Genomic DNA, 13,415 nt, shown 5'->3' on the forward strand with positions numbered 1-13,415 from the left:
TCTATGATATATTGAGAGCCACGGTATCCAGGGAAACGTCGATATACCACCACCATGGACGAACCACATCCACAGGAGCAACTGTCAATGCAAGAGGACGCTGTCTAAAAGGGATGTCCAGGTCTAAACTGTACCCTAAAAAACACAAAGCCATCGCTTCAGTTCTCCTGTTTCCACCAAAACTCTTTGTTACGAGCTCCACAGTGTCAGTAGTCTCGGTCGTGTTGCTTTGTCCAAACCTTTAGTCCCTTGTGCCAATGCCAGACTTCAATTACAATAGAGCCAGCAGTGGAAATCAATCCGTCTGTCAATCCCAAAATGAAATGATGCCGCAAAATAAGGCCCTACACGATACTAATATATGATTGTGGTCTAAAATCATGTGTTTCAGTTTCATTGTACAACCCTGTATATTCATGTTGTGTTCTACTAGCAGTAAACTCCTCGTGCTAAGTAATATCTTCAAGCTGTGGTAATGATGAGGATTCATGTTTTGTAATAAACAAGGATGGCTGACCTGAGCGAGTAGAGCTGCATCAGCAAAAATCGTGCTGAGAAAAAACTGCACCAAGTAAAGTGTAGATGCTGGTGAAAGGATGTGGGCATGTCTGAGTGCTTGTACGAGTAAAGTGCTCTCTGTCATGTGAGACAGTTTCTCTTACATGCTCATGAATACCTTTGAGGGTGCGCAGTTTAGAGTACCGTGTGCTCAGCTTTAATTAGAATGATCGCTGTTGGTGTTCTGCGCTCTCTGGGCGGTCGTCATCACCCTCTTGTGCTCATAAAGATTCAATAATGCTGTATTTAATCCTGCTGATAGTTTCACAAAGCAGTTTGCAGACTTTCATGACCGACATATTTAACCATGAAATGTATTGAGAGAGACAGTTGAGATCGCCGTCATTTGTTTTGTCTGTTCGTCAGGGTGACAGTGTACACTAGAATTCTGTCACGTAGTATCACGGATGTTGGTACTGGAGAGGTTTTAATAAATAAGCAAGGTATTGGACATACATTTGATACCAGAATCAGTATCACTTCATCCTTAATCCAGACACTAACAGGGACAGACTGTGGATCCGTTCTAGCTGACACATCATACATCATTTGATAAATACTGAACTGCTTTATACTGAAAAACATGAAGATATAATATGAAGATATGTACATCTTCCTCTAATAACTCAGCAGTTTGCTATTGAAACTCAATCATAGTGTTTAGGATGGAAAGTTAAAGTCATTAACGTCCCCCACAACCTGAAACACTAATATAAGCACATCAGGGAATTTGGTGAGATGTTATGCACAGATGTGCCTTTAAAATTCTACAAACCGCTAAAAAACCCCTAACAAACTAGAGATTACAGAGAAAGAGATCAATAAATAATTTTCAAGTAATAAATTAGGCATGTAGAGATCTGTGGAGAGTGTAAGTGGTGATGTGCGTCGTTCTCTTTAACCTACATGTCATGGCTTTACCTTGCTGATGTGTGGAGGAATTTACTGCTTCTGACAGTTTGAGAAATGACTCTGCCGAGTGTGTGTGTGTGTGTGTGTGTGTGTGTAATAACAGAGATTAGTGTGTCATGCTTGAATACTAGCAGGGACTGGGCCAAAACTTTAAACTCCAACACCACCTGGATGTCTTATGTGCTTTCTAGATAGATAGATAGACTAGATAGACTAGATAGATTAAAAGAAAGATAGGTAGATAGACAGATAGATTAAAAGAAATATAGATAGATTAAAAGAAAGAAAGCTAGATAGATAGACAGGTAGATAGATTGATAGATAGATTAAAAGAAGGATAGATAGATAGATAGACAGATAGATTGATTAAAAGAAAGATAGATAGACAGATAATAAGATAAATAGATATAGATTAAAAGAGAGATAGATAGATAGATAGATAGATAGATAGATAGATACTGTAGATGAAAAAGATAGATAGATTAAAAGAAAGATAGACAGACTAAAAGAAAGAAAGCTAGATAGATAGATGAAAATAAAGATAGATAGGTTAAAAGAAAGATAGATAGACTAAAAGAAAGATAGATAGATAGATAGATATACAGATTAAAATATAGATTAAAAGAAAGACAGACAGACAGACAGACAGATAGATAGATGGATGAATAAAACAAACTAAATAAATGAACATTAGTATTAAGGTTCGGGTTCAATTTCTGTTTCTAAAACTAAGAGAAAATTTCAGGGTGCTCAGAGTTTGTTACTGAGATCACGACTACTACTAATAAAATTGGTAAGTCCTCAGGTTTTAATGCTATAAAGATTTTTTTTCAGAATCTGTAAACACCATGTAATAAGAAATCACAACATACAAAAAACAGATCCTGCCCATTGTTAACATTATATATGCAGTGGAAGAAGCAGGAAATTGATTCAAAACAATTCAAACAAACAAAATAGGAAGAAACATACTAAATCCAAGCAGTGCTCAAAACAATTGCCCAAGAAATGATTGCATAATGTGAACAAACCTGTTCTCTCAATTTCCCGCACGTTGGCCACAGACATGTCACTAAGGTTTATATAATATTGTGTAATGTGGGTGTCGTTAGAGAGACATTGTATTAAAGCATGTCACGGTCTGAGAAAGCACACAAACTCTAATACAGATCAAACATAACACACTATAATAATACAGTAGTTTACATTGTCTACATTATTTGTGTTGATGTGTGTTATCATTATTATTTTATTATATGAAGAATTCATATGTAATTGATTTGGCAACATGTTTAAAAAAAAAAAAAAAAAAAAAAGAAACAGCATTCTCTTAATGGCAAACGGAGCATCTGTACCGAGACAGCTGACATCTTTAATGAGCTAAAATTAAACTTGCAGAGCCATTAATCAAACAAGCTTCCAGTTACATATGAAGAGAAAATAACACACACACACACACACACACACACACACAAATATCTGCTTATACATGTCGCAATATTATCACCTGTATTGTGGATAAAGCAGCTTTGCATTGTATCCTTGACTTAGTTCACCACACAAAAACTCAAAGCAATAAAACACTCAGTGTCAAGTTGTTCTACTAAAGCTATCAATGACAACGTTGTGGGCTTGACAATAACAAGAGCAGTTGATTATTTTCCTATTATTATTTATTCAGCAATGACAGTTCAAATGTATTTGTTTATAGTTGCATTCAATGGTGTGGAACGTCATGGAACAAGCTCTGACTTGTGTTATAGCAGCTATAAACAAGCGTTCCCTAACAAGCCTCTCTTTTTTTCAATCTACTGAAGTTAATAAAACAAAAAATCAGCTTGCCATGTTGACATATTATGTACGGCCTAACAATCCATATAAAGAAAAAAGTGATCCCTGTGAATGAGCTGTTACTCCAGACATTATACCATATTAGAAAGACACATTAATATAAACTGGAAGTACAGTCAAAGCTGCTGTAATAGAACCTCAACAGCACTGTGGTGTAATGATGTGGTGTAGCTTCAGCCTGCTGGTGAGAACTGATTTTCAAAACACAAAGTATAGTAGAAAGTCAGTTGTTCACGAAGTAATTGAACTAGCATTTTCCATTGTTTGTTATGTGCAAAAAACAAAAGTTTGATGGTATCGTGAATCTGTAACCATCTGAACCACAGTGTATTCGTCGATAGAGACTTAAAAGCACTTTTGTATGTCGCTCTGCATAAGGCCTTCTGTCAAATGCTGTAAATGTAAACAATGAATTTGATTACTGAAGCTAAACACTGCTTGACAGTACACATTTATTGGTAATGAAGATAAACACAGTAAGAAAAAAAGTCATACATCCATACATTATAAATCATTTATAATCTTATAAAAAATACCTGAAAGAGTATATTAAAAAAATCATTACATGCATTCCCAATATAGTTCCAGTTGCGATAATATCTCGATTTTACAAACAAAAAAAAAGTCCCGTAAAATATTTTTTCTGAAAATATACTGCAAAAATATAGGTAATGATTGAATGATTTAAAAGCATGCACATCTTGAAGGCACGAGTGTGAAAATCAGAACCCACAAGCTCTGACAGATGGATGGCACAGAAGAGTACACACAATGGAGCAAAACCGAAACATGAACCTTCCCCATGACCGAAGTGATCTCTCTCGCACGCACGCACGCACAGACACACACAGACATGAACACACAGTCATGAACACAGTCATGAACACACACTTCCACAGGTCTAGGCTGGGCAGTACTACCTAGGGAATGGGGGGAACTGTGTGATGGGTAGAGGAAGGAGAAGCAGCTAGCAGTTGCCTATTGTCCTCCCCTCTGTCCCTGCTTTCAGCAGAGTCATATTCTGAGCCGACTGAAACTTTATCCTCTTCCATCTGGAAGGACAAAACAGCTGGTTAAGGCTCCCAAACCAACGAAAACAAGAGAACGGAGGGGAAAAACGTATAAAAAAAACAAACAAATGAATGAATAAAAGGGAGAGCGAGCAAGAAAATGGCTACTGGTCCACTGCAGAGACCATACTGTAATGAGATTCTGTAGTTAGCATATTTTCTGATTTGGCAACGTATTAACGGTGATAATTATGTAAATATAATAATTTAATGTGGTTATTGACATGCCAGGTGTTATGGTATCTGACATATGAAACTTGCTCTTATTGGTGAGAACAGCTGCAATTTGAGATGTTAACATGGTGCTGCAGCTGTTGTGCCCCCTAGAGGCAGTGAATGATCTGAAGAATTCCAAGTAAAAAAAATAACCAAAAAATTCCAAAAAAGTAACCAAACGAATGATTTTTTTGATTGATAATCTCATGTCAGATGGACTGGAGGTCATGTTCTCTGCTCATAGCAATAAATTCTAACAAATGGTTCATTCCATGTGGCTTTTTTGGCCCATGCAGTTTACAATGAAAAAGGCTGTGCCAATTTCAGGTGTGTTAGTTATAAAAGTTTGAGCATTGCTCTCTCTCATGCATGCATGTTGGGTTAAAAAGGCCTAGATTATAGCGCTCTCTTCAGTCTGAACTAAAGGAAAAATTAAACAAATGAGAAGTGAACACTGCACATGCACAGATGACATGGCAGATTAGCAGGTTAGCGGTGGAACATGCACTGAATAACCTGTATGCTAGCATAAAATACAGACACAAATTCAGTTTAATTCAGACACGAAGCTGCAGTATGGTGTTGTAGTAGATATTTAGATGTTTGAAATCAGACTGAAACAGCACATACTGTGTAACTAGTGATGGCATCTATCAGATCATATATTGGAGAAAAAAAAAACTGATCTGATCCTGTAACTATTCAAGGCTGAAATATCAGAGGACTGTTTGTTGCACAACAATGAAATGTAGGTACTCTTGGTTACATAGCCTAAAGTCAACAACATTTCTTTTGGAACTAGAAATAATTATACCTAAGACACTTGACTGTATTTCTTGTCAGGATTCATTTGATTATTATTATTATTATTAATTAGTAGTAGTAGTAATAGTAGTAGTAGTATATACCTTTTGTATTTTCTAGATTTAAATTACTTTTATTTTAAAATGTTTTTGAGTGGAAAATTTGAATTAACTGAATAAAAATAAAAGTGCAATTTTGTGTATTTTGCCATTTTAAAGCCAAAGCTTTGCCATTTTTAAGTTAAATTGTCTAGGCAACAATATCTGTTTATATTTCATTATCTAGCTCTAGTTACTCCTCTAATTATTGGGCCAGATCTGATTTATGTTAAAACGGGTTCTGTAAAAATTTTTTTCATTTAAATGAAAAAAGAAAAAGAAAAGAATGGAAATGTGCACACAGGGACATGCAGGCTGACTCAGGCACACATGCAGGGTGAACTGTCTGACTGTTGTTTTCACTTTTCTTTTTGCCTGTCTGATTTCCAATACTGATTTAACAGACCCTTGCAAGCTTTCTCTCATAGTTTATATATGCTTTCAAATGAAAGCGTAAACAAGAGTAGACACCTGCAGTAGTGTGCGTGTGCGTGTGTGTGTGCATTTGTGCATGTGTGTGTTAAGACTTTGCTGGGATCCACTTGAATTTAATGTAATCTAATTTACAAACTTAATTTGTTTAAAACTCAAAGTAGGTTAAAAACAAAACAAGCTGTCATGTTTATTTTAATTTCATTTTAATTCCACAGTTCACAGAATAGGTCCAAGATGTTCATGAGGGATTACGATTTAGATTTAATCCTGTGAAATTTACACATGTATAAAGGTTACAAATATAAATGGAATATATATATATATATATATATATATATATATATATATATATATATATATATATATATATATATATATATATATATATATATATGAATATAAATAAGATTTATAATAATAAATCTTATTATCTATGATAACTAAATTATGTGAATTCGTCTTTAACATTATAAATAAATAATCCCATTTTTATTTAGTTAACTAAATAAACTCAGAATATATCTGTGCATCAGTGGTATAATGTGTATAATTCATTGGGGATAAAAACATACACATTGTGAACTAAATCTATCTAATATTAATCTTGAATTTTGCATTCTATTAATCTTTATATTATTCTTTATATTAACCTTTTGTTCTATGTTTATGTTCTGTAAAGCTGCTTTGAGACAATGTCCATTGTAAAAAGTGTTATACAAATAAACTTGAATTGTATTGAATTATTTCTTTAACATTGAATGAAGCTTACAGTATATAGTTGTATAAGTCATAATTCACTTCTTAAAGCTTTGAAGCTTTGGGCTCAACTAAAGAAAAACATAGCAAGGAAAGTGTGTTAGAGCAGTATTGGAACACAGCCTGCCTCTTTTTCTTTCTCTCTCTCTCTCTCTCTCTCTCTCTCTCTCTCTCTGAATGCTGGTTAGTTGGGTTTGAACACAGCATGCAGCACGACACTGAGGGGTTAAACGGCTCTTCCTACTCTACCTAATCTTGCCCAGCTGATTCTTGGCTCTGGAGAGTGGCTGCAGAGCGATGAAGTCGTCACCTATTGCGACTCGGTTGGAGTACATCTACAGAGTCGAGAGAAGGGGTGAAAACACACATAGGATCAGTAAAAAGAGGACAAGGACACAGACGCAGAGCAATGTAAACACACTCACAGTCAGATGTTTTAACCCTGCATTCACACTGGCAGTCAGCCATTATTAAAGAAAAAGTAACAGAGTAAAACATACATTTATGCAAACACAAATCTAAAAAGCGTCTTGATAAAGAGTGGTAATATTGCGGGTGTTCAGTAGAAACCAATAACTACCTCTGGGATTTCTTTAAAAGGTCCTTTGTGAAAGTTTATGGTTAGAAATTCTGTACAGTATACATTAGAAAGAAAAATGGAAAAAAACCCAACAATTAAATAAAATCTTATAGTGCTTTTAAAATGCTACTTTGGTTTATGATTACATTTTTCTATTATATATATATTTTTTTTGTGAAATATATTGTGACATTTCATTACGACAGTGGCAATCACAAGATGAAGTGTGTGTTCATTGTTGAGTTTTATCCATTTCTAATATTTTAGGATGTATAATAAAATGTAAAATAATAAGTGTGGAGCAGGTCTGATTTCCCTGTAATACACTGAATTATTAGCTGCATGCATCAATTATGACTAAATACAGTTATTAATAAAAAATATAGATTGTAATTTGACTTTGGGAGCTTTGAGTTTTATTAAATTAACATATGACACACATCTACACAATGTGCACAACATTTTCACTAGTAAGCCATTACCTGAGAAACCATGGCAACAATCAACAATCTGGCAACAATGAATGGAAAAAAGCCAACTAGTGAATACAGGGTGACTGAAACAAGCTGCACCAGAAAAACACTCCAAAACATACAAAATTAAAAGGAAACAACCAGCACACACAGAGAGACTGGTAAATCAGTGACTGTCTGTCTGTCTGTCTCTCTCACACATACACACAGCTGACCACAAAAAGCCACAAAAGCTGGACAGAAACAGGAAATGAACAGAGATCAAAGTACAGTAAGGGCTGTGGTTTTTTGATCTGCTCGACTCATCAGAGCCTGAACAGGTTTAAAGCCTCAACCGGGACAACATTTATTGAACATGTTAAGTTTCAGAGTTATGAGAGGTGTGAACTTCATCAGTAAGAAGACTGATGTTTAAAATTGAAATGTTACTTTACATTCCTGCTCATTCATGCAATCATCCAAACAGACAATCATGTGGAGGCAGCATAGTTGTTGGCAGCAGTTTTCATTTTTTTCAATTTTTATATTTATATTTTAAATCTCCTGGGATTTTCACACAAAACAGTCTCTATGATTTACACTGAATGGTGCAGAAAACAAAGGGAGTTCCGTGGGCAGAAATACCTGGCAGATTTGAGAAGTCAGAAGAGAATGGTCAGACTGGTTTGAGCTCACAGGAAGGCTACATCAGCTCAAATTTTCCCCCCTTTTACAATTGTGGTGTGCAGAAAAGCATCCTGGAAATGCACAAAACACTGAATGCTGAAGTGGGTCCCACTCCAGACTAGAGTGGGCACAGACTCACCCAAACTGGACAGCTGAAGACTAGAAAAGCACCTATTCTTCATAAGACTTTTTGTTTAAGGATCATTTATACTTTGCACACACGTGAGGACGTTGTGCTTGGATACTTGCACAGGGTGAAATAATCATACTTGTACATAATGTAAGTGTGTCGTCTGGAAGGTGATGTTGCATGAAACACACAATTTATTGAAACATTTACTTTACAGCTTGGAAGAGCTGATCTGAAAAACAATGCAAGTTCTGTGTTTCAAGGAAGGAATAATAAACAGCAGACAACACAGATGTAATGGTGCATAAAAGAAACTTTGTATGATCAATTACAAACCTAGTGAATTCTCACTGAAAGCATTTCTGAAGTGTTTTAACTCCTCTGTATTAAGCAATATGAGCAGATCTATATATCATTTGATCAAATTACTGTTTAAATTCAAAATACTATCAATCATTAATTGATTGACGCTTTAGATTTTATTTTTATCGAGTTGCTGTGGCTTACATCACTTACACTGTAGGTTTATTAGGGGTACATTAGAAGACAAAATAAAATAAAATGAAAATAATGTGTGATCCTGTAGGATTTAAGTGGTCATTATACAACAGTTCCAGTCAACTAATCAGATTAAGCAGTGTTCCAAGATTGCCTATAATTCCTATAACCGCACTGTGACGAGTCCCTTTGTGTATCACCTCGTTTGTCGGTGTCGCACAAAAAAAAACACCACTGAATACAGTACAGCTGGATCCACCATAAGAGGACATGACAAACAAAAATGTTCAGAAATATAACCTGACTTAAAACATGAAAACTCATTAGGTGAGAATGTAAGGCCGAAGTGATGCCAATTACAACTTATAAAGAGAGAGCTACTGTAGATAGCCAGCTAACCAACATAATATAATATAATAATATTATAATTTTTTTAACATTTAAACAGATAAGCGTCTGGCCAAATTGGGTCTGATGTGTCAGTTACTAATGTCACTTGCTCTGAATGAATGTGGAAAATCAAAGTTGTACACTTCGCTCATGCAATATTGCTTATTTACTGAGGACTATAGCTGGTGTAAAGACTCACTATATATAAAAAAAATTACAATAACATTATAGAATAATTGTAGTCTTCCATTAATGAACCCATCATACAAGATGAAACAAATAAAACACAGAGAAATCTTGTTCATCTGTGCAGCACAAGAGGAGAAATGTTAAGTAAAGACACTGGACTGAGAAACTAACAGAGTAAATTTTCTTAAAGTCCCCTTTTTACAGAACATTTTATTGAAGGTGTTTTAATGAGTGAATTTAATTAAACCCACTGAAGAAACATCACATCTCATCAAATTGTTTCCATGTAAGCAATCAGACATGCCTCACAGCCAAGCAATCAGAGATTGCCCAATACCAGCACTGTAGAGACCTAAGACATGTAATTAATTCATGGGAGGACTGCGTACTGGCACAACAGGAGCCGATCAGGAGAACAGGAGAAAGTGCTTTATTTGGAAATAATTCTGCTACTATTATTGACATTTAACCCCAAACAGGCACTTTTCGGTTCTATAAAATTTGGAAAAGATCAAGTAGGGCCAAAAAACTCATGGATTTGTTCCACTTTTTAGACGTCTATGGTATATGGGACATTGAACAGTTATGAGGTAATTCCAGTCCTGAGTGAGGCTTTAAACACCTTTATGTTTTACAGTAAGGAGGAAGTTTGTGTAGGTGAATCAGTTAATTGTAAAGATCTTTATCTCTTCAACTTCTCAAAACAAGGAGGAAGGTGTTATTATAGTTAAAGAGTAAAACATCACACCACAAGTTTCATCCTAAACTTAAATATCAGTTAGACTGTAAATCTGTAGAGTTTCCACAGGATGTGGTTTGTATACATCAAGGTCATTAAGATGCAATGCAGTTCTGTGAGCTGTAACTGTGAGTGTGTTATTGTGAATGAGGTCATGAGTTTGTGCTGCTCACAAGCCATGCTGTGTTGTGCTAAGTGGCATGCTTTCTGTATTAGTGTCAGCTTATGCAGTTCTCAAGACAGCTAAATTCAGTGGAGACGTCTCGAAATGCCATTCATGCAAAATGCCATGTTCAATCCCGCTTTTGTTAATCGGTAAAACGGTTAGACGTCAATGAGAAAACGCAGTCTGACCTGAGACTTCTGTGTGCTTGTGGGCTGTAAGTGTCTGTAAAACACTTTCTTGATGACATCAGGAAACAGGCAGGTGATGACGATGATGATGATCGCAAACCAGGCTGAGCCACTGGACAACAACTGGACAAAGACACAATACATGTCCTGTGTGTGGAGAAACGGCCTACAAGGAAAAGGAAAAACGTATTATTTCCTTGTACTCAAAAGAAGCATTATTGTGGATAAAAATAGCAAATTAACAGTGGTTAATATGGCCTACTTACATCAACAATTGAACAGCTTTTCTATAAGGACTGTGAATGCACTTAAAAATGTTTTGGTAATTCCACCACAAAAGAAAACAAGGTCATAATCTCACCACAACAGTTAAATTAGTCATAATGCGATATAGCTCCAGCTCTAGAACATAACCATCAGGTTAAAATAGATTCTGAGGTTGTATTACTGCTAGAGCAATTAATAAGGATATAAACCTGCTAAACCAGCTAATTCATAAAATCATAATAATTCCTTTACAAGTTTCAACAAAGTAATATTCCTTCTACAGCAGGTAAATCATGGTTTGCCTGCTACAGCAGTTAATGAGGTTACTGTAATATGGGTGCAGCAGTTAACATGGTCATAATTCTGCTATAGCAGCTAACAATAGTTTACCAGTTCATGGTAATTTTGTTACAGCAATTAATGATGATATGGTAATGTAGCATGACAGTGGATGTTTATTTGTCTTCTACCTAAATGTTTATTTTTAGTTTAAAATAAGTGTACAGCTTTTTTTTTTAATTTTTTAAATTATTTTGTATGAGAATAAAGCTGTGGTACCATATAATTCCCCCATAAAACAAGGAGAATATGAAGTAGAAAGCGATGGATCCCCACGTGACAAAATGGTTCATCCATGTCCAGAAGTGTGTCTCCAGTGCCAACTGTCATCATAGAGAAAAATTAAGAAACCAATTAAAATGTTACTGTCTTCAGATTTGTTTTTGTTTTTTAATTTACATACTTAACTTACCTTTAAGGTTACTGTGATGACCATAACAGTAAACACCAATGTACCGAAAGTCCAGTTTCCAAACATCTACAAAAGGAGAAGGCATGCTTATAAAGCTTGAAATAATCTGAATTTTATTTATCATTTATAAGTATACCAGGGGCTGATGAGTAGTCTAGCAGATGCTAAATGTTTGAGGACACAAGTGTCTGCTAAATGTCTTCAGTCTTTCATTAAAAATAAAAGAACAGGGCTTGAGTAGATGATACTTGACAATCTGAAGTGAGGAGGAAATCCGGAGGACATCGGAAGCGATTCCCCCCAGTGAGTGAGGGACTTTTTCCAAAGCTCTGTGTGTGTGTGTGTGTGTGTGTGTGTGTATGTGAGTAAACTCAAAGATGGATTCATTATAGGTGGCATGCAACGACTGTAATTCAATCAACTCTTACCAGCTGTCTGTTAGCTCGCAAAATCTGAAAACATGCAGAACGTGAAGACAGAGAAAAAGAGAAAGATGAGAAATAAAGAAGGGGGAAGTTGGAATGTAAACAGGGAGGGAAAAAGCCAAAATTCATTGGAAATGTGTGTTTATTTTTTTTTTTATAACCAAAGGAATGATTTCAGGGAGCTGAAGTTTTGTAAAGTTTAACCAACTTTAAAGTTGACAAACATTCTCAAACTCCTCAAAATACTCAAGAAATCAATACGGAAAACTAATGATAAGCAGTTCCAGTCTGAGTCTGTGTTTTATTGTATTTATTTTTTTAACAAGTATCAACATAGTAGCATTAATAATTTAGTAAATAACTCACCTAATTAAAGATGTGAAAGCAGGGCTTTCTGAGCACTGAGTAAGGATTATATGCCTTATATGTGTGTGGGGTGTCGTCATGGTCAAATAATTAGTGACGTAGTGACGTGGTGTCATGATGGAGTTAACCACAGTAGTTACATTATGCTTTTACCACAGTTGTTGCATTATGTTTTTTACGAAATAACACTTTTACACTTGCATTTAATGTATTGAACAATAAAAAGTTTCTCTTCTCATGTACATTATAGCAGCTAAAATAGGTGTCTCCTCACAGAGCTCTCATTTGTTTTTGTCATTTAACTGAGAAACCGCAAAGTGAAATCTCCTCTGTGATAAAGAGGTTGGAAAATGTAAATGTTACAGAAAATTTCACCATATAAACAATTACACATGCTTTAATCTATGCACGGAGAGCTTTAAATCTGTCTGAACAAGCTGTTACTATAGAAACAATAACATAGTAGAACAAGCACATTCATTTAAATGTGTGATTTGAGGCTCATCTATCGTCAGAGCTGCTGTTCTGCAAAATTAATCAACTCACAGCAACATACCCTGGCTACATATTAAACATACCACAGCTTACCTTATGCTTCATATAATTATACTAAATTACATTATGTTAAAACTAATGTATGCTTTCAAAAAATTATGGAAATGCACCTGAGAAATTTTGGGAGAACTGATTTTATTTGTTATCCAGCAGTTGGTTATTCCAGAAAGAGGACTAGCATAAATATGAAATGCTAAATAATCTTGGATTTGTAACACTATATCCTCCACATCTGGTTAATTTATAGGAAAATGCATTCTGAATATAACATACTAAGGAGATCAAATCAGGAATCCTAACAATGAGGCAGAAAGTGCTGCGTCTCACACATA

At 35.2% G+C, this 13,415-nt stretch overlaps 1 protein-coding gene across 5 annotated transcripts in view; it reads right to left on the minus strand.

The window, feature by feature from the left end:
• Positions 1 to 13,415, minus strand: part of atp11b (ATPase phospholipid transporting 11B) — a 45,673-nt gene that overhangs the window by 6,674 nt on the left and 25,584 nt on the right. Inside the window, exons 26-30 of one of the 5 annotated variants that reach the window (XM_060883386.1) lie at positions 11,738 to 11,803; positions 11,545 to 11,648; positions 10,720 to 10,885; positions 6,950 to 7,035; positions 4,242 to 4,373 (exon numbers count right to left, since the gene is read on the minus strand). In XM_060883386.1, the coding sequence (XP_060739369.1) occupies positions 4,289 to 4,373; positions 6,950 to 7,035; positions 10,720 to 10,885; positions 11,545 to 11,648; positions 11,738 to 11,803 (507 nt within the window). In that variant the 3' untranslated portion in view covers positions 4,242 to 4,288. Of the gene's footprint in view, positions 1 to 3,894; positions 4,374 to 6,949; positions 7,036 to 10,719; positions 10,886 to 11,544; positions 11,649 to 11,737; positions 11,804 to 13,415 lie in introns of those variants that run through there. The other 4 variants (XM_060883378.1, XM_060883403.1, XM_060883394.1 and 1 more) reach the window with 4 other exon arrangements.

Source organism: Tachysurus vachellii, chromosome 1 (assembly GCF_030014155.1).
Source record: "Tachysurus vachellii isolate PV-2020 chromosome 1, HZAU_Pvac_v1, whole genome shotgun sequence".
Lineage (NCBI taxonomy): Eukaryota > Metazoa > Chordata > Actinopteri > Siluriformes > Bagridae > Tachysurus > Tachysurus vachellii.